An 18,899-nucleotide genomic window follows, 5' to 3' on the forward strand; every position below is an offset into this window, starting at 1 on the left:
ATGAGTGAGCAAGAGTCATGGTGGTCTTTGCCAACTCGGAGCTGGGCGTCGTGTCTCTTTCAAAAGGGACACTAGCTTTAGCTTTACATTGGTTTTCTGTCAGTTTAGGAGTCATGACTCGTGTCAAACTTCTCAAAATTGGCCAAATTCTTTTAGTCCTTTAGTAATCTTACTCTTTCACTGCCATTGACGACTATAAACCTCAAATCATTTTTAACTGGGATAGCTGGCATCGAACGATCATGTTCCAGTGCAATTGACAGCGATAGGCGTCCAACCCATTTGGGCTGGGACCAGGGTCGTTCCTGACCAATTTGGTACACAAGGCAACATATTTGCTTCTTCTTCTTTCTCAAATGCGACCCGGAGGGCTTTTGTCTTTTCATGACATGGTCAGCATAATGTCGCTCAATTGTGGAGGCTAAAAATAATACCTTTAGGTAGCTCACTGGTCTGCGTGGGGTTGAGTGAGATTAGAGACTGTGGTGAAATTACTGCATCACAGGAAACAGTGAAATGGGCAGAAGACGCATTAGAAAATTGATTTAATTATTTTTTAAAGATTTATTACTACAGTGCTGGCCCAAAGTATTGGCACCCCTGCAATTCTGTCAAATAATGCTCAATTTCACGCAGAAAATGATTGCAATTACAAATGTGTTGGTAGTAATATCTTCATTGATTTTGTTTACAATGAAAAAAACACACAATAGAAGGGAAAAAAATCATTATCATTTTACACAAAAGTCCAAAATGGGCCAGACACAAGTATTGGAACCCTCAGCCTAATACTTAGTAGCACAACCTTTGGACAAAATAACTGCGAACAACCGCTTCCGGTAAACATCTGGAGCATAAAAAAAACAAAACAACAACAACTAATATTTCTGGAGCCGCAAAAAAAGGAAAGCCTTATATGAAGGAAACACATGCTGTATTGTTGTGGTCAAAAGTTTACATACACATGTGAAGAACATAATGTCATGGCTCTCTTGAGTTTCCAGTTATTTCTACAACTCTGATTTTTCTCCGATAGAGTGATTGGAACAGATACTTCTTTGTCACAAAAAACATTCATGAAGTTTGGTTCTTTTATGACTTTATTATGGGTTAACAGAAAAAGTGATCAAATCTGCTGGGTTAAAAATATACATACAGCAACATGAATTAGCAATTTCTTGTGAGTGATTATTGACTTGAACAATCATTGACTTGAACAAGTCAGGAAAGTCACTTGGAGCCATTTCAAAGCAGCTGCAGGTCCCAAGAGCAACGGTGCAAACAATTGTTTGTAAGTATAAAGTGCATGGCAGTGTTTTGTCACTGCCACGATCAGGAAGAAAACGCAAGCTATCACCTGCTGCTGAGAGAAAATTGGTCAGGAGGGTGAAGATTCAACCGAGAATCACCAAAAAGCAGATCTGCCAAGAATTAGAAGCTGCTGGAAGACAGGTGTCAGTGTCCACAGTCAAGCGTGTTTTGCATCTCCATGGACTGAGAGGCTGCCGTGCAAGAAGGAAGCCCTTGCTCCAAAAGTGGCACCTTAAGGCTCGACTGAAGTTTGCTGCTGATCACATGGACAAAGATAAGACCTTCTGGAGGAAAGTTCTGTGGTCAGACGAAAAAAAAATCGAGCTGTTTGGCCACAATGCCCAGCAATATGTTTGGAGAAGAAAAGGTGAGGCCTTTAACCCCAAGTACACCATGCCTACTGTCAAGCACAGTGGTGGTAGTATTATGCTGTGGGGCTGTTTTGCTGCCAATGGAACTGGTGCTTTACAGAGAGTAAATGGGATAATGAAGAAGGAGGATTACCTTCAAATTCTTTAAGATAACCTAACGTCATCAGCCCGAAGATTTGGTCTTGGGCGCAGTTGGGTGTTCCAACAGGACAATGACCCCAAACACACATCAAAAGTGGTAATGGAATTGCTAAATCAGGCTGGAATTAAGGTTTTCGAATGGCCTTCCCAAAGTCCTGACTTAAACCCCATTGAGAACTTGTGTACAATGCTGAAGAAACAAGTCCATGTCAGAAAGCCATCAAATTTAATGGGGAACTTTGAAGTAAGGTTGGCCAACCATGTTTTTGAATAATATCAATGGCTAAACAATTATAAGCATATTTTCATTATTTTTTTTAACGCAACCCTTCCAGATTCTTTGTTTAACCCATAGCAACGCCCTTGACAACGAAAATGCTTTTCTTCGGCAATCTTCAGAAATTACGTCACACCTAGACATGCGAGGGAAGTCCACCATAGAACAGTATTGTTTGTTGCATTGCTTCTCGGTAAGATGCCACAGCGGTGTGTGGCAATGTTTTGTTCTCGCTCAAACGAAAAGTTGTATGAGTGGCCAATGGATAGCAGGGCACGTAAATGGACATCTTTCGTTCGCACGAAGCGAATGAATTTCACGCCATCATCGAGTAGTGTTCTCTGCTGCAAACACTTCGAAGGTGCCTGCTTCCTTAACCGGTCTGCTTATGATCAAGGATTTGCCAAAAAGTAAGTGTGATTTTTGGATAGATGACTGATGACTTTGTCAAAGCATAGCTGCCTACTGTTGTGGAATTGAACAGTATAAGCTAGCGACGTTAGCCGAAAGTTAACTCGTGGAAATCACCGATCATAGTTGATGTTGCGTTCGCTAGGTTAAGCGTGTTTAAATTGTGCGTCATCTACGATCATGTCCGAAAGGGTTAATCCACTGTCAATCGGAAAACGGGTGTGGATGTGCATATAAACGGGTCGGCGTCGCGATAATTCACTGTCACGTTGCTGTAAGAGACACACACCGCCGGTTAGTTTGTGCACATTTATTCGTATTTGTATTATGTATTTCCACCTTCATGCTTCAAGCATTGCATTGCTTATGGACGGTTCAGTGTTCACGGTGATCGCATGATAGGCTTCTAGTTTGTGTTTTATGAGAGCCGCTGACAGGTGACAGCTGAAAAATAGCATGTTGGTTTAGCGTAGCCATTGAGTCAATCTCGCAGCGAATCAGCGAGCGCGCAGGTCACGCAGTGAATCATGGGAAATGTAGTCTCAGGACAACACTGAAGTGGTGCTTTGTAATCTGTTCGCTTGTGTGAAAAAACTACATTTCCTCACGCCATTAGACACCAATTCCTGCCGAGAGCTGTGCCGAGCTGTGTTCTAACTTTTCCATAAGAACTGCTCCATGTGTTAATAAAGAGACAAGGTTGTCAGCGCGTCGTGTGTTCGATACATTTGTAAACAAAAAGCTCATAACAAGACACTATGCACAATCCGTTTAAGAGACGCTGGAGTGGGAGGCGAGGAGGAGATCGGCGAGAAGCAAAACTTCGCGGTCGAATGTGGCGGCAGTCCGCTATTATTTTGTTTTCTTATTGTTGCCACAATAAAGTGGAGAAAGCCATCGAAGACTCATCTCCTTCTTTCCCCCCAACGTTTTTATACTATTATTTTATATGCACGAGAGCTGCCGGATCTGCCAAAATGAACATGAAGTCTGATTATTATTTTTTTTAACAATGTCATCAGATAGACAAAAACATAACATTATGTGCAAATGCCTGCATCTTCAAATCATAAAAATAATAACAGCCTATATCTTACCAATGTTGTAATCTCGATGGGTCTTGTATCTATTCCATGTCAGGTCGTCTAGGCACACTGTTTGCATTCTGATTAGCGTCTGGCTAATACATGTTAGATCCAACATAAAATTCCAAGCTCCTCTTCTTCCTCCAACTCTTCAAAAACTTGGATCTCCTCCCCTGCGCTCGGTCTATCGCTTATATCGCTGTTTGAATCATTGTTTGAAGGGCTTTGTATGGCGGCCGTATGTATGGAGCTGCCAACGCTGTTCCCGGTGTGACGTATCACTTCTGGGTTCGTCCCCTTTCAGGCTCGAACTTCGGAAACGCGATTATTTTGTCAAATATACAACATATAAATTATTTTTTCATGCTTTATTTGGTGGACAATGTTTAATTACTTTACTTGTGACCCTATTTGGCATGTGAAGAAATTAGTTCACACTACAGCTTTAACTGAACTGCACCAATTCTGTCAAGAGGAGTGGTCAGAGATTCAACCAGAAGCTTGCCAGAAGCTTGTGGATGGCTACCAAAAGCGCCTAATTGTAGTGAAAATGGCCAAGGGACATGTCACCAAATTATTAGCGCTGCTGTATGTATATTTTTGACCCAGCAGATTTGATCACTTTTTTCTGTTCACCCATAATAAAGTCATAAAAGAACTAAACTTCATGAATGTTTTCTGTGACAAAGAAGTATCTGTTCCAATCACTCTATCAGAGAAAAATCAGAGTTGTAGAAATAACTGGAAACTCAAGAGAGCCATGACATTATGTTCTTCACAAGTGAATGTAAACTTTGGACCACAACTGTAACTATTATAGCTATATTAGCCTACTGTCAAAACTACTACAAAAATACATGAGCACGACTCCAATACTGAGTCTTAATGATTACCGTATTTTCCACACTACAAGGCGCAACTGAAAGTCTTCAATTTTCTCAAAAGCCGATAGTACAGTATATATGGATCAATAATCATGGCATGACATTCCATTTGGCTCAGCTCCATCTTGTGGATGCATAACGCAACGCCAACCACTAATACAACTACTACTACTACGACTACTACTACTGCGCCTTATAATGCAGTGCGCCCTATACATGAAAACGTTTTTTTTTAAAAATAGGCCATTCATTGAAGGTGCGGCTTATACTCCGATGCACTTTATAGTGCGGAAAATATGGTAAACGTGTATTTTCCCTGCTGTGCATCCTAAAGAGAATGATGCACCACCTGAATACACTGTAGTACGATGCCGCATCAAGTTTTTCATTACAGTATTAACTGATTAGAAGAATGTGTGTGTCCTATTTGTCCTCCTACCATAAACCATATTCAAACTAAAAATATATGTTTCCCTGTCCCATCTTTTTCCATTTTCAAATATTTTTGAAAAAGCTCTAGGGAGCCACTAGGGCTCTAGAGCCGCGGGTTGCTGACCCCCGCCTAATAGGAATGAACTGAAAATACTGTCCGGCATTGCCACAAATTACGGTTTCTGTCTCTCTTAACAGCGGACCTCTTTGACATCTTGCTGCCCATGTTAAACATCTACCAAGAGTTTGTACGGAACCACCAGTACAGCCTGCAGATCTTGGCCCACTGCAAACAGAACCGCGACTTTGACAAGCTGCTGAAGCAGTACGAATCCAAGCCTGACTGTGAGGAAAGGACGCTGGAGACCTTCCTAACGTATCCCATGTTTCAGGTCTGCAAACCCGAGCCTCTACCTACAACCGCACTGCAGCATGGACTTTTTATTTCCTCACAAATAACACTTATAACATCAGTTGTTATTGCTTCAGCAGTGGGGGGATTTTGTTTTATAGCTTTTTTAAAGTTGAGCATAAATCTGGACATTCCCTCTTTAGGTTTAGTGTGAATTGATAAATGGAGTTCAAGTGTAGAATTTTTTAATTGTTAAATACGGACCCTGCAGCAGGGCTGCAGCCGCATTATTTCACTTTAATCATCAGCACATCAATAATGCCGCGGTTATTTCCCTTAATGTATTGTATCTATTAGGTGGTTTGTGTCTGCTAGCCTGTGGTTCTCAAAGCTCCGTAATGAGTTTCAACTTCTTGTGAGATGGCAACAGTTGCTAAACAACAGCTATTGTATTTAATACAATGGGATGGAAGGATATAGACCAGTGGTGTCCAAACTACGGCTTGTGGGCCAACCGTGGCCCAATGCCCAGTTTTTATTGGCCCGCAGCTAATTAGGAATATATTAAATATGGCCCGTACAAGACGTTCAGCCTATATTCTATTGCACTTCTGACTTTTAACACTGGATAGGGGTAGAACAGTGCCTCTCCATTAGCTCAGGGGTCAAAACCTGACAAGTGACAGCATGTTGAAATCAATGTAGGAAACTAGAATTTCCGTATTTGGTTTTAGATAAACTTATATACATTAAAAAAAAATAATCCAATGTGATAAATTGAGCTATCTTTGTTGTTTTTTTTCTTGCCTTTTTTTTGTTTTTATGTTGTCACTGGACATTTTCTTTTTGTTCTGCAAAGTTTGTTTTTAGTAATGTGAATAAATATACAGTGGTACCTCTACATACAAATTGAATTCGCTCCAGGACCTGGTTTGTAAGTCGAAATGGTCGTATGCAGATTTTTTTTTATAAGAATACATTATTAGTCGTTTAATTTGTTCTACAGCCCAAAAACCAATGCCAAATCCTTAATAAATATTGCTGGTACAATTGCAAATAACAATTACACATAGCAAAACAAATAAATTATAAATACAAATCATAATAATAATATAATAATAATGTCATGAATCGGGTTCATGCTGTTCCTGAACGCACCATGAGATTGACGAGAGAGAGAGAAAAGTGCGGTAGAGTGGGAAGTATTTACTTTTTTTCATGTAATTGTGGGCGTACAGTAGCTGTGTTGGGTTGCACAAGTTCTGAAATAAATTTGTGAATACCTGACCAACCTTGCGACTTCCTTGTCGATGTTACATTAATAATGTCACCTTAACTTATAAAGACTGGTGAACGTAGGTCTGCGGAAGACCGTCGAGATCGTAGACATATTCCGGCCGACCGTATTGTCGAGCCAGTTCACTGACGCACACACCATGCTCATTTTTCTAGTATTTCCTTCTGAATTTCAATTGTAAGCGTTTCCCTTTTTTTCATCACCTGCACTAACCTTCTTGGGATCATGTTGATTTCTCTCACAAGAAAATCGCCATGCGTCCATCTTAAGGGATATTGTGACGCCATAAATCGTCGTATTTTGAGTATGTTGTCATATCTCGAGAGAAATGATGAGTCAAATTTTATGTCAGTCATCGAAATGACTGTATGTTGATGTGAACGTATGTTGAGGTACCACTGTATACCGTATTGGCCCAAATATAAGACGGTGTTTTTTTGCATTGAAATAAGACTAAAAAAGCGGGGGTCGTCTTATATTCACAGTCTAGACATTATATCCATTCACGATGCTAGATGGCGCCAGATATCATTGAAGCGATGTTCTGTCATGACAGATCTCAGCTACTCTGAAGTTTAACCAGTTTGCATTATTTTATTGCAATGTTTTTCCTTATTCAGATTTGTTTCAAGACTACAGTTACAGTTAGACTTCACTTTGATGATTATTGCAGTTATTGCAATTTTGTTGTTTTATCACCATAGATTGGTTTATTTACAATTCAAAAACCTGAAGCCATTCATTTAATCCAAAAGTTAAGGATAAGTTTAATGACGGTTAAAAAGTTATTTAGCGTTGCTTTAAAAACCAAATATTTTTTTTTACCTGATTCTGATCCGCTGCTTAACAAATGAAATTGGAAGTTGTATCCTTGATTTTTTTCTGAAAACGGCTCTCGGAGAAAAAAGTTTGAACATCCCTGATATAGACATTTAATGACCAGATTTACCAGGATCATTATTAATGAAATTTAAAAGTAGAACCCGGCTAATTTATACTTTTGCAGGGAGCTAACATTGGACATCGTGACTGCGACAAGTTTTTCTTTTGTTTTTATCAGTCTGTATTTTTTCTGCCAGATCCCTCGTTATATCCTAACTCTTCATGAATTACTGGCTCACACTCCTCATGAGCATGTGGAGAGAAATAGCTTGGACTATGCCAAATCCAAACTTGAGGAGCTTTCGAGGTACATCTTTGTATTGTCAGCCATTCAAACACACAAATATACTAACAAGAAAAAATACAACACATATTCCAAATCTAAATGGACAATGTTTTAAATATTTTTCATTTAATTTTCAAATGCAAATTCATGCATTTGCAAAATGTATTCTTTTTATATATAATTTCATTTGTGTCCTGCTTTATTTTTTCAGAATTATGCATGATGAGGTGAGCGAGACGGAGAACATTAGAAAAAATCTGGCTATCGAACGAATGATTGTTGAAGGCTGTGAGGTACTGCTGGACACCAGCCAGACCTTTGTCAGACAAGGTAGGTTTGTTTTATTACTATTCATCTTTTAAGTCAATGGTGTCAAACTCACCTTTGTCGCCGGCCAATTTTGTAGTTGTTTTTTTCCTTTAGAGGGCCATTATGTCTGCCAGCTAAGTGCTGTCGGCATTAATCGAATAATTGACAATGTATCAAATATTAAATAAAAAAACTTAACTGATAGTTAATTGTTTAGAGAAATTGTTGAACTAAAATTTGTCCAAATCCTTTTTGTAAGCCTTTTAACCTATTGGCTGCCATTGCCAGCGATAGACGTCCTGTCCATTTGTACAAGGAGGAATAGCAGCAATCAAATGATCGCTGCCAGCCCCCCAGTTAAATTGGATTGGACATCTCTCGCTGATAATGGCAGTGAAACACGATCACTCAGTGTCAGAGAATTTGATGTCTATCACTGTCAATGGTAGTGAATAAGTTGATTTTCTTTGAAAAATAAAAACAACAAAAAAAGGGGAAAACAGTAAATATTCACTATATTAATGTATTTTTTATAGAAAGAAAATACAGTACAGTGACTATTCTCTTTTTATTCTATTTTATTTGTATTATTTGTATTATTTTGTAATTATTATTATTTTTTAAATTATATTTTTTAATCTAAACAAAACATGGTAAAACAGTAAACATTTTATTTTGTTATTTAGCTTTTGTTTTTTAATTAACAGTAAATACTTTCTTCTTTTTATTTTTAAAAGATGTTTATTCATCATGATATAATGTATTTATTTTTAAGAATCAATTTATTGGCTGCCCATAGACTTCATAATGATATTGATGGGACACAATCCCCAGACATTGCGACGCGCCTTCAAGTAGGGGGCCCTCCCACACTCCGCTTCAGTCGGTCGAAGTCGGTCACAGTTATTCTCATACACATGCAGCGATCCAACCCCGGATTTAGGTTGAAAAAGTACGAAAGCTGTACAGCATACAAACCGGAAGGATTGCCTCAGGAGTGATTTGTTCGACTATTCAAGGTAGTTATTATATTTTTCGTACCATGCATGCATTTTGAAACGTTGTGAAAAAAATCAATGGGAGAAATTAACCGCTACGGCACTGGTGTCATAATTCGCAATATTTACGTAAAATAATTGCTAAATGCCCGTTTTTTTACTTTTAACCAAGAATCGAGACTATTTTACGTTCATATCCTAAAGAATTCAGGGATTTATGCATTTATTCACAAGAATTTTCACCATAAAAAGCTCATTGTGGTGCTAAGCCAGCACCACCGTGGCTTAAAGACGAGTAGCACATTTGACATATTTACATAAAACAAATGCTAACTGCCCGTTTTTTTTTTTTGCTTTTAACCAAGAATCGAGACAGTTTTACATTCATATCTATAAAGAATTCAGGGATTTAAGCATTTATTCACAAGAATTTTCAATGTAAAACGCTTTTTGTGGTGCTAAGGTGGCTTATAGACTCGTAGCACATTCGACATATCTACATAAAATAAATGCGAACTGCCCGGTTTTCTTGCTTTTAACCAAGAATCAAGACTGTTTTACGTCCATATCTATAAAGAATTCAGGGATTTAAGCATTTATTCACAAGAATTTTCAACATAAAAAACTCCTTGTGGTGATAAAGCGGCGCCACAGTGGCTTAAAGTCTAGCAGCACAGTCGACATATTTACGTAAAATAAATGCTAACTGCCTGTTTTTTTGCTTTTAACCAAGAATAAGGGCTGTTTTACGTCCATATCTATAAAGAATTCAAGGATTTAAGCATTTATTCACAAGAATTTTCAACGTAAAAAGCTCGTTGCCTGTTTCCACTTAGTCAGCATTGACGGAGATCGGCCCCCTATTAATCTGCCCTGCGCCCCATGTCCCATCAATATATTATGAAGTCTATAGTTTATTTTCATTTCGAAAAAATTTAAATATTTGCCTATTTCTGGGGTCATTGATCATGATCATGATGATGTATTTTCATTAAGGACTGCAGACATTTTATTAGAATGTTATTTTAATGAGAAACATAATGTCTACGCACATGATTTACTTAGGCGGGCCTCACAAACTGGGCCAGCAGTGTGATAACTGTGCTTTACACAGCACAAAGTAAAGATACACACTTTTGACACAAATTTCAAAAATATTTTACCTCGTTTATAAGCCAAGTCAATAATAGCCTGATTCTCACATGTCTTTCAAAAATTAATTCCAACATTAACCTGTAATAGTTAGGGATGGGAACTGGAAAGCCAATAAGCACTTAGCGTTAGTGTGAAATGACCAAAAGTACACAGTGTAACTAAAAGAACAGTGAAAACGCTTTGCCTGCATTCAAAGTGTTTTTCACTTCTTGCTGGATTCTCTACCCGTTGGAATTATTTGTGTTACTGATTATGCTGACTTTTCACAGGTTCTCTGATTCAAGTGCCCATGAGTGAGAAGGGTAAAATCACCAGAGGCCGTCTTGGTTCGTTGTCCCTGAAGAAGGAAGGCGAGAGACAGTGCTTCCTCTTTTCCAAACATCTCATCATTTGCACTCGAGGCTCAGGGGGGAAACTGCACGTCACCAAGGTAGAGCAAGGGCGTCATAAAGAGGAATTTGCTCAGGAATGGCCCCTGTTTAACAAGTCACGGATTGGATTTTTTTCTTCAGTTTTAACAAACTGAAGACAACGAATGTATTTCACATTCATGCATTTATTTGATCCCATTTCCCATTTTGGGAAACTGTAGTACACATATGGACATTAAATCGTTGGCACAAAAATTGCTAACAAAAACATTAGCATTGAAAAATAACAGTCTCTCAATGTGGAAATTTACCACGATGGTAAACCACTTTCCCTTATAATCTAATAGATGATATTACATCATCTATAATCAGGGGTGAAAGTGACTAGAATTTCTTGCCGGAACTCCCCGACGTGAAGGTCGCCACGGAGCCAGAAATTTTATGTTTTTTAAATTTTTTTTTTTGGGTGTCAAACCTCTTAAAATACTAAAATGCAAAGAAAACTGATGTAGCACAGTTATTTCTATAACACATACAAAAACTGATTTTCATTCAAAATTGTATTTTTTCAATCATTAGCAAAATAAAAGTTAGCAAAAACAGCAATAACCCCAACCTCCACCTCCTAATTTTTATTTTCCCTCATTTCCTCACATACTAAATGCCAAATCTCAATTTTAACTACTTAGTAACATAGGATATATTTTAAAATTGATGTTAATGTAAATATTCATTCTTTTTTTTTTTTAATAATAAAGATATAAGTAACATACATTCAGAAAAATAAGGACAAATGACTTATATTAAGCAGAGTGAAATGGAATATATTTTAAAGATCGCGCAAACATTGACTTTTTTTTAATCAAACGGAAATGAATAAGTAGCCTAACATAAATCAACAAATATAAGTCCAAAGTGCACATTGACAGCTAAAATGCTCTGTACCTCCACATCAGAGTAAATAAAACTAAATATGATAAATAAGCCTCCTCAACTCTTTTGTTGCTCTTAAAGATTTGATCCATTTTATGTTACATTGCCCTTTTTTTGTCGCATCAATTCAACAAGTTTTTTTGTTTGTTTGTTTTTTTTTGCTCTTCCAGAAAACATGCACATTTGAACCAATCAGAGCTAACCACCTCTGCTGATCACATGTCAGTATGTCAGCCAATTGAACGGATAAATGAGTCCAGGCGTTTTGCTTTGCTGCGTGCATTCGCACATTGACGTAACTCATCATCGTCAGACTCAGATAACTGCAGCAGCTGGGGAAACCTCCATGCCGTCCATGGAATAAAATCAATAATAAATATTGGTGTAAACGGATTACGCTACACAAGCACTTTATTATGCTTGTTGTTAACACTTGTGTATGTAAATCTGATGTTGGTAGATTGTTTTCTTCTTCGAGCTGAAATGCATGTGTGGCAGCTTAGCATTTAAAAAAAAAAAATTTTTTTTACATAGCGTTTTGACAGTTGCTGTCATATTTTCAGAATCAAAGCACCGTGTACCGGAACAGCATTCTGGCCCTGTATCTTATACTGGAACAGCATTCCGGCCCTGAATCTTATACCGGAACTGCGTTCTGGCCCTGAATCTTATACCGGAACTGCATTCCTGACCGTTCTGGCCCACTTTCACCCTTGTCTATAATGCATACAATTACATTTAATGACCACGTAAATAGTTACCTAACAAAATTGCTTAATATACCTTGCTGCTCATGGGAAAGGGGGTTGGGTTGGTATGAATAGCACAAATGTGCAATATGCAAGTAATCGACTTCTAATAATCACTTGGAGATGCACTGAAAAAATATTTCCTGGCCGTAAATGAAAACCGAATATGTGAAAACTGAAGGCAAAAAATCTTTTTCATATACAGTATTTTTAAAATATATATGGTTTTAACCACGTGTAAGCCAATTATTATTCATCATTTTTAAATGTTATTCATAACATTATAGTTTGGAATATGAATTATTAATGCTTAGAATAACAAAAACATATATTTACTAATATACTGGCAGTGTTGTTTATAACGGTGTTAGAATATAACAGCGTTATTTTTTTCAGTAGTGAGTAATCTTATTAATTACTTTTCTCATCTTGGCAACGCCGTTACAGTTACTGAGGTGGGAAAGGCGTGGGTTACTATGCGTTACTAAGTTGGTTGAATAAAAAAAGTCTGAGAGAGACGGACTCACGGAGACGAGAGAGCAGAGCAGGAGTGGGGAAGACGCCGTTGCAAACGCGATGCTAGGTGGCTACAATAATACCTGACTGTAGCCGATAGCCTAGAAACTACGCCCATATGATATGGTAGATATCACATATTATAGAACTAGATGCAAATGGCAGACACGGCTGCATTGGCAACATGTTTTAAGGACTACATGCGTGAGTAAACAGCCGCCATCTTAAAGCAGTAGACCTCTCTGGAAGGCTCTGTTGTAGAGAACCTTCCTAGCGAACCAAAGTAACTTTTTTATCTAAAATGCTCCTAAATCGGCAAAATCTTGACTTAAATCTAACTTTAAATGATGAAACACTTTTAAAACTCACACATGTTGAAAGTAGACAGAAGGGAACTAATGCAATAACGGGAGCAATTTTAACAACTTTAACGGTTGATTCACAACATTAAATGACTTCCACACATAGCAAAGGTTACTTTCTAGTTATCGCAATACCCCTGTGTCTAGTTAAGTGGAGGGTAAAGAATTGGGCGAAGGCCAATTGTCCCAAAAACCCTTTAAACTTCACATTGTGTGATGCTACTATGCTAGGTGGCTCCAATAATACCTGACTCTAGCCGATAGCCTACAAACTGCGCCCACATGATGCTTCGGTAGATATACCATATATACAGAACTAGATGCACATGACAGACACGGCGGCATTAGCAACATGTATAATAAAGAACTAGATGTTTTAGTAAACAGCCGCCATCTTAAAGCAGTAGACTTCTTAAGAAGGCTCTGTTGTAGAGAACCTTCCTACCGAACCTAAGTAACTTTTTATCTTAAATGCTCCTAAATCAGCAAAACTTAACCTAAATTGTCTTTAAATGATGAAACAGTTTTAAAACTTACACATGTCAAAAATAGACGGAAGGGAACTAATGCAATAACGGGAGCAATTTTAACAACTTAAACGGCTGATTCACAACATTAAATGACTTCCATACATAGCAAAGATTACTATCTAGTTATTGCAATATCCGCAATACCCCTGTGTCTAGTTAAGTTTAGGGTAAAGAATTGGGATAGGGCCAATTGTCCCAAAAACCCTTTAAACTTCACTTTAAACTGACCTGTTTTTTTTTTTTTTTTTTTTTTTTTAATTATCACCAGTTACTCTGCCAAGTAACTAATTACTCTTACATTCAGCTACCTGAGTTATTAACGCAATTACTTTTTGGGAGAAGTAATTTGTAACTGTAATTAATTACTTTTTTAAAGTAAGATTTATAGCACTGCTTTTTCCTCAGTTAGAATTTGCATTTTTGTTAATATATTTGTTTTAATGAGTAAAACAATGGTAATTTTTGTTGTTTACCTGAAATTAAATCACTTTCTTTTCCAGAGATAAAGAATAACAAGATCATTTATATGTGAAAATTTCTTAACCCCTTAATGCCTAAATTTATTTCCAATAATAAAAAAATGTTTTGGGAGTGTTTTTACCTTCAAATAGATGCTAAATTCAATTGAAAGTGATAATTTGAATATAGCCCATAAAATAGGCATACATTTAGGTATGATGCCGATTAGAAAACAAAAAAACATGAAAATTATCACTAGTTACTTTGCCAAGTAACTAATTACTCTTACATTCAGGTAACTGTTACTAACGCAATTACTTTTTGGGAGAAGTAATTTGTAACTGTAATTAATTACTTTTTTAAAGTAAGATTAACAGCACTGTATATTGGTACATCATATTGGGTACTGATATTTCAACAATGCACAAAATAACAAACTTAACTGCAACATTAACTGGTTAGCTTGACCAATTATAAATTAATAATCGCTTATGTGTACTATATGACCTGCAGAAAAGTCAATTCAACCTTTTCAGATAAAGTGGCAGTTATTTATATATTTTATTATTATTTATTTGCTTTATTACACTGATGTCTGTTCCTCTGCTCATCGAGAACATGGGCTGCAGCCCTGTCTCTCACTGGTAACGCTGCTTCTTTATTCCCACATGCAGTAGATATAGACCTCAGACAGTGCGTCTAATCAACACACCCTCCTTCACCAGTCATGTTGCCACTAGTAGAAAGAGAAATGCTTGCTACTATGCTATTTGCTTGCACTAATGCAACTTCCGGTTTTGGTAATATTATTTTAGTTAAAAAAACAAAACAAAAAAACATTACTGAGTGAATCCGGTAGGAAGTTTTTAGTCCTATTTAATCCTAAAATGCCACAAACTTATGTTCCAAAAACTTTAAAATGAGTAAATAAGTATTATAGAAAGACCATAAAAATCACAAATAACTATGTTTTTCAGTATATAGCCAAGAATAAGTTCAACAGGTGGGAAAAACATTAATAGATGATTTCCGAAAGGGAAAACTGAAGAGATACAGTACTTAACGTGCCTGTACAAATAAAGGCCACATTCATCTGTAGTTGAGTAAATTCTTGTTAACTTCTTAACTATTGTTTTCAAAAGGGTACAAAGAGGATACAATTGAAAAACATTATTATATATGGCGGAAAACATTCAGGTGACATGAAGTTACGCTCCGAGACCCCCAATTTGGCCAACTTTCAGAATTGTCTGAAATGCATGTGTGATACATCATTGGAAAGCCCAAAATCTCAATTTTTGGGGGGATGACCGATTTTGAACAGGAGGGCATTTAAAAAAAAACAAAAACACCAAAACCCTAACTGGAGTTATTGAGAGCACGCGAGAGCAGATTTAAAGACGTCATGATTTTAACAAGATATTATCGTGTACTTACCTTGTTTCGATCCAAAAAGACAGCACACAGCTGTAAATGGCCCCAGCTGCATTTTTTGGGATTTTATGGGTGAAACATGGTCATATAACAAGGGTCGCGATGCGGAAATCGCAGACATCAAGGAGTGGTCGAGATTTTCTTTTTCGTATATCTACCCTTTTAGACGTTGTTTTTCAATTTTTCTTTGTTTGGATTGATTATTTATCATCTAACATATAGGAGAAAATTCGACAGTAACACAAAAAAAAACCCCAACAACAATTAAGCAATAATTATGAGGTACATATCCGTGACTTTTTTGCAGACACCATTTTTTTCATTGCGACGTAATTTTTTAAAAAGTTTAAAATATGCGAGTGAATAATTTTTTTAAGTAGTTTTTTTTTTTTTTTTAAACGAAATACTAGACATCAATTAATGATTCTGAGCTAAAAATTACAGATATTTTTAATAATAAATGTAATTAATTACCTTCGTTCTATGGCTAGGTAGAAACAAAAGCAGTTGCGCGACATCTGTAAACGGGGTTTCCAGGGTAAAACGGACAAATTAAAAATAGTTCGGTGGCTTAATGCGCCATGAATCTGGCAGCATATACTAGTAGACACATTGTTCTATCAAACGCAACAGTTCTTTTGGCTTAAAATACAGCAGTTTATTTTAAAGAGGTGTGCAGGAACAGAAACTTCTTTTTCAGTCTTGTCTGTGTTTTCCGCCATATTTTTTCTCATTCAGTAAAATATTATAATAGTATATTGCCTTGAGGTTTAAAGTCTTGGTCAGTCCACCCCAAATCAACAAATTGTACTCCTTGGGGCCCACATCTTTTCTTGATTCATATGTACCCTGTGTTCCAGAATGGTGTGGTATCCCTCATTGACTGCACACTAATGGAAGATCCAGAGGGCACCGATGATGAGCGTAAGTTGTAATAGGCTTAGCAAGTTATTATATCAGTAATTTAGGTGTATTAGAAAAGTTATAGGGTTGGTATCACAAAAGGATTTATTTCAAATTGAAGCCGTAAATACCAGTTTTTCCCTTCATGTAATGCCTGTATCCAACGAGAAAACTCATAATCAGGGTTTTGGGTTTGAAATTTAGCTTTCGCAACATACGGTGTTGTACCTTTATGGCATATTGTACTATAGCATATATAGTAGACACTCTCATAGTAGAGGTAACAAATAGAGTTGTCTGATATTATCAGTTAACCAATAATATCAGTCGATAAGAGCAGTTTTCAAATGATATCAGATAATATCGACATGGGTTTTTCATGATAAGTTTTGGGCCAATATACATGTTGCCTTCAAAGTGAATGTACAAGTCTGACTTTGTACAAAGGATGGTCACAGCTTAAACAACTATTTAACAAGTTAAACGATTATTGACGCATGTGGCGCTTTGAAGTTTCGGCTTCCAAACGTCTCTGGGATGATCAAACCTTAACGTCTGTCAATCATCGTTAACTTTAATATGAGACACCAGTGCACTACCTGACCAAGAAAAGCGGCAGGAGGTAGAGTGAGACTACGTGCTCAGAGCGTGACAGCTTATCTGTATTTATTTATTTTTTTAATTGAAAAAAAAGTCTGCGATTGTCTAAGGGAGCGCAAAATTTGAAGAGCGAAATAGCGGGAGATCACTGTATTTTAACTGCCTTTTGTAGTTCAATCCAATGGATGAATTTGTACATTGCAGCCAAAGGGGAACGCTGTGGCCAGGACACCGAGCACCTGGATTTCAAAGTGATAGTTGAGCCTAAAGATAGCCAGCCTTACACTGTCATCCTCGTGGCTTCATCACGTCAAGAGAAGTCTGCATGGACGAGCGATATCAGCCAAGTAAATAAACAATTTTTAAGCGGTCATAGGGCTAAACTTTTACTTTACACTTACAGTATATATTTGAATGAGGAAGTCACAGCGAAGTGAACCCACTAACCCTGTCGTAATTCTTTTATCTATTTTATAGTGCATTGACAACATCCGCTGCAATGGTCTGATGATGAACGCGTTCGAGGAAAACAGTAAAGTCTCCGTGCCCCAGATGATTAAGTAAGAGTCGCACCATTCATTATAGATGCACAATTATCACAGAATACCTAAAACACTAGCAAAACATCCTGACCTAGGAATGCTGGTAATTGTAGCACGAGTGTAACAAATGTCTAACTGTAGTGAAAGACATTAGTGAAATCAAAAACTGTGCCACAGGACACTAACAGGCTGAAGGCTGTGCGAGCATGCCCTCAACTGGCTAACTTGAGACCTACAGGGACATTTTGTCCGCAATTAAATAATCAGCTCTGATTAAAAAAAATAAAATAAATAAATACATTCAGGCTCCGAGGATGGAAACCACACAGTAAGAGATTTTCAAGCCAAGACAAGTGAATCACTTCTCTTTTGCAACTGATTTATTGAGTAGTTTTGTTTCTGGATACAGTAGGCCTGTGTCCTTAAATTAAATGAGCATGGTTCGCAAATATTAAATCTGCACTGACGTCTACTGGCAAATTCCTACCTTATGGGAGGTAGCCTACTACTGTCTAATAATTCCACAATTAATTAATCAGCCCTTATACAAAATAATAATAATAATAATTGGTTTCTGAGCATTAATAGATCCTGGCTCATGCTACATAGCGACCATGTTTCAAAACTTTAAAGTTAGTGTCCACAAGAACAACAACCTAAGAAGCGACTTGGCAGACCTTTGCCTGAAAAAATAGCGAAAAGTAAGACATTTGTTCTCCTAGTGCACTCCTGTCCCGCAGGTCCGACACCAGCTTGTACTGCGACGATGTCGACATTCGCTTCAGCAAGATGATGAACTCCTGCAAGGTGCTGCAGATCCGCTACGCTAGCGTGGAGCGTTTGCTGGAGAGGCTGACTGACCTACGCTTCCTCTCTATCGATTTCCTCAACACCTTCCTGCACTCCTACCGTGTTTTTACTAGTGCAGCTGTTGTGCTGGACAAACTTATTACCATCTATAAGAAGCCCATCAGCGCCATTCCTGCACGGTGAGCATTGAATTTGACTTTTGGGAGTGAGATACAAATGTTTTTATTGGATACAGTATTTTTGGAGTCATTTTATCTCCAAGCCAACAATTTGGTTGGACATGCAGATTAGAGTTAGCTAAAAGCTTTGGCGTTTCCTAAATTGCCCCAGTAGCATTTAGGGTGGCTTTTAGGCGGGGCAGTCCTGGATATAAATGCCCCATCCTAAAAAAGGTGCGGTCTCAACTTATTTCTCCTCCTTTTTGGAGTTGCACCTGAACGCAACATACTCATGTGTGTTTGCGAATGCATTGGGAGCAACTATACGAGTAGGCAACGTT

General features: G+C 37.5%; 1 protein-coding gene across 5 annotated transcripts in view; it reads left to right on the plus strand.

Moving 5' to 3' along the window:
* LOC130916116 (ras-specific guanine nucleotide-releasing factor 1-like) overlaps nucleotides 1–18,899 on the plus strand; it is a 103,366-nt gene that overhangs the window by 46,345 nt on the left and 38,122 nt on the right. For 3 of the 5 annotated variants that reach the window (XM_057836579.1, XM_057836569.1, XM_057836561.1), the window contains exons 7-14: nucleotides 5,111–5,304; nucleotides 7,641–7,750; nucleotides 7,941–8,059; nucleotides 10,461–10,621; nucleotides 16,406–16,469; nucleotides 17,253–17,395; nucleotides 17,526–17,608; nucleotides 18,331–18,579. In XM_057836579.1, the coding sequence (XP_057692562.1) occupies nucleotides 5,111–5,304; nucleotides 7,641–7,750; nucleotides 7,941–8,059; nucleotides 10,461–10,621; nucleotides 16,406–16,469; nucleotides 17,253–17,395; nucleotides 17,526–17,608; nucleotides 18,331–18,579 (1,123 nt within the window). Of the gene's footprint in view, nucleotides 1–2,356; nucleotides 2,511–2,727; nucleotides 2,806–5,110; nucleotides 5,305–7,640; nucleotides 7,751–7,940; nucleotides 8,060–10,460; nucleotides 10,622–16,405; nucleotides 16,470–17,252; nucleotides 17,396–17,525; nucleotides 17,609–18,330; nucleotides 18,580–18,899 lie in introns of those variants that run through there. The other 2 variants (XM_057836586.1, XM_057836594.1) reach the window with 2 other exon arrangements.

This window comes from Corythoichthys intestinalis, chromosome 1 (genome assembly GCF_030265065.1).
Source record: "Corythoichthys intestinalis isolate RoL2023-P3 chromosome 1, ASM3026506v1, whole genome shotgun sequence".
NCBI lineage: Eukaryota > Metazoa > Chordata > Actinopteri > Syngnathiformes > Syngnathidae > Corythoichthys > Corythoichthys intestinalis.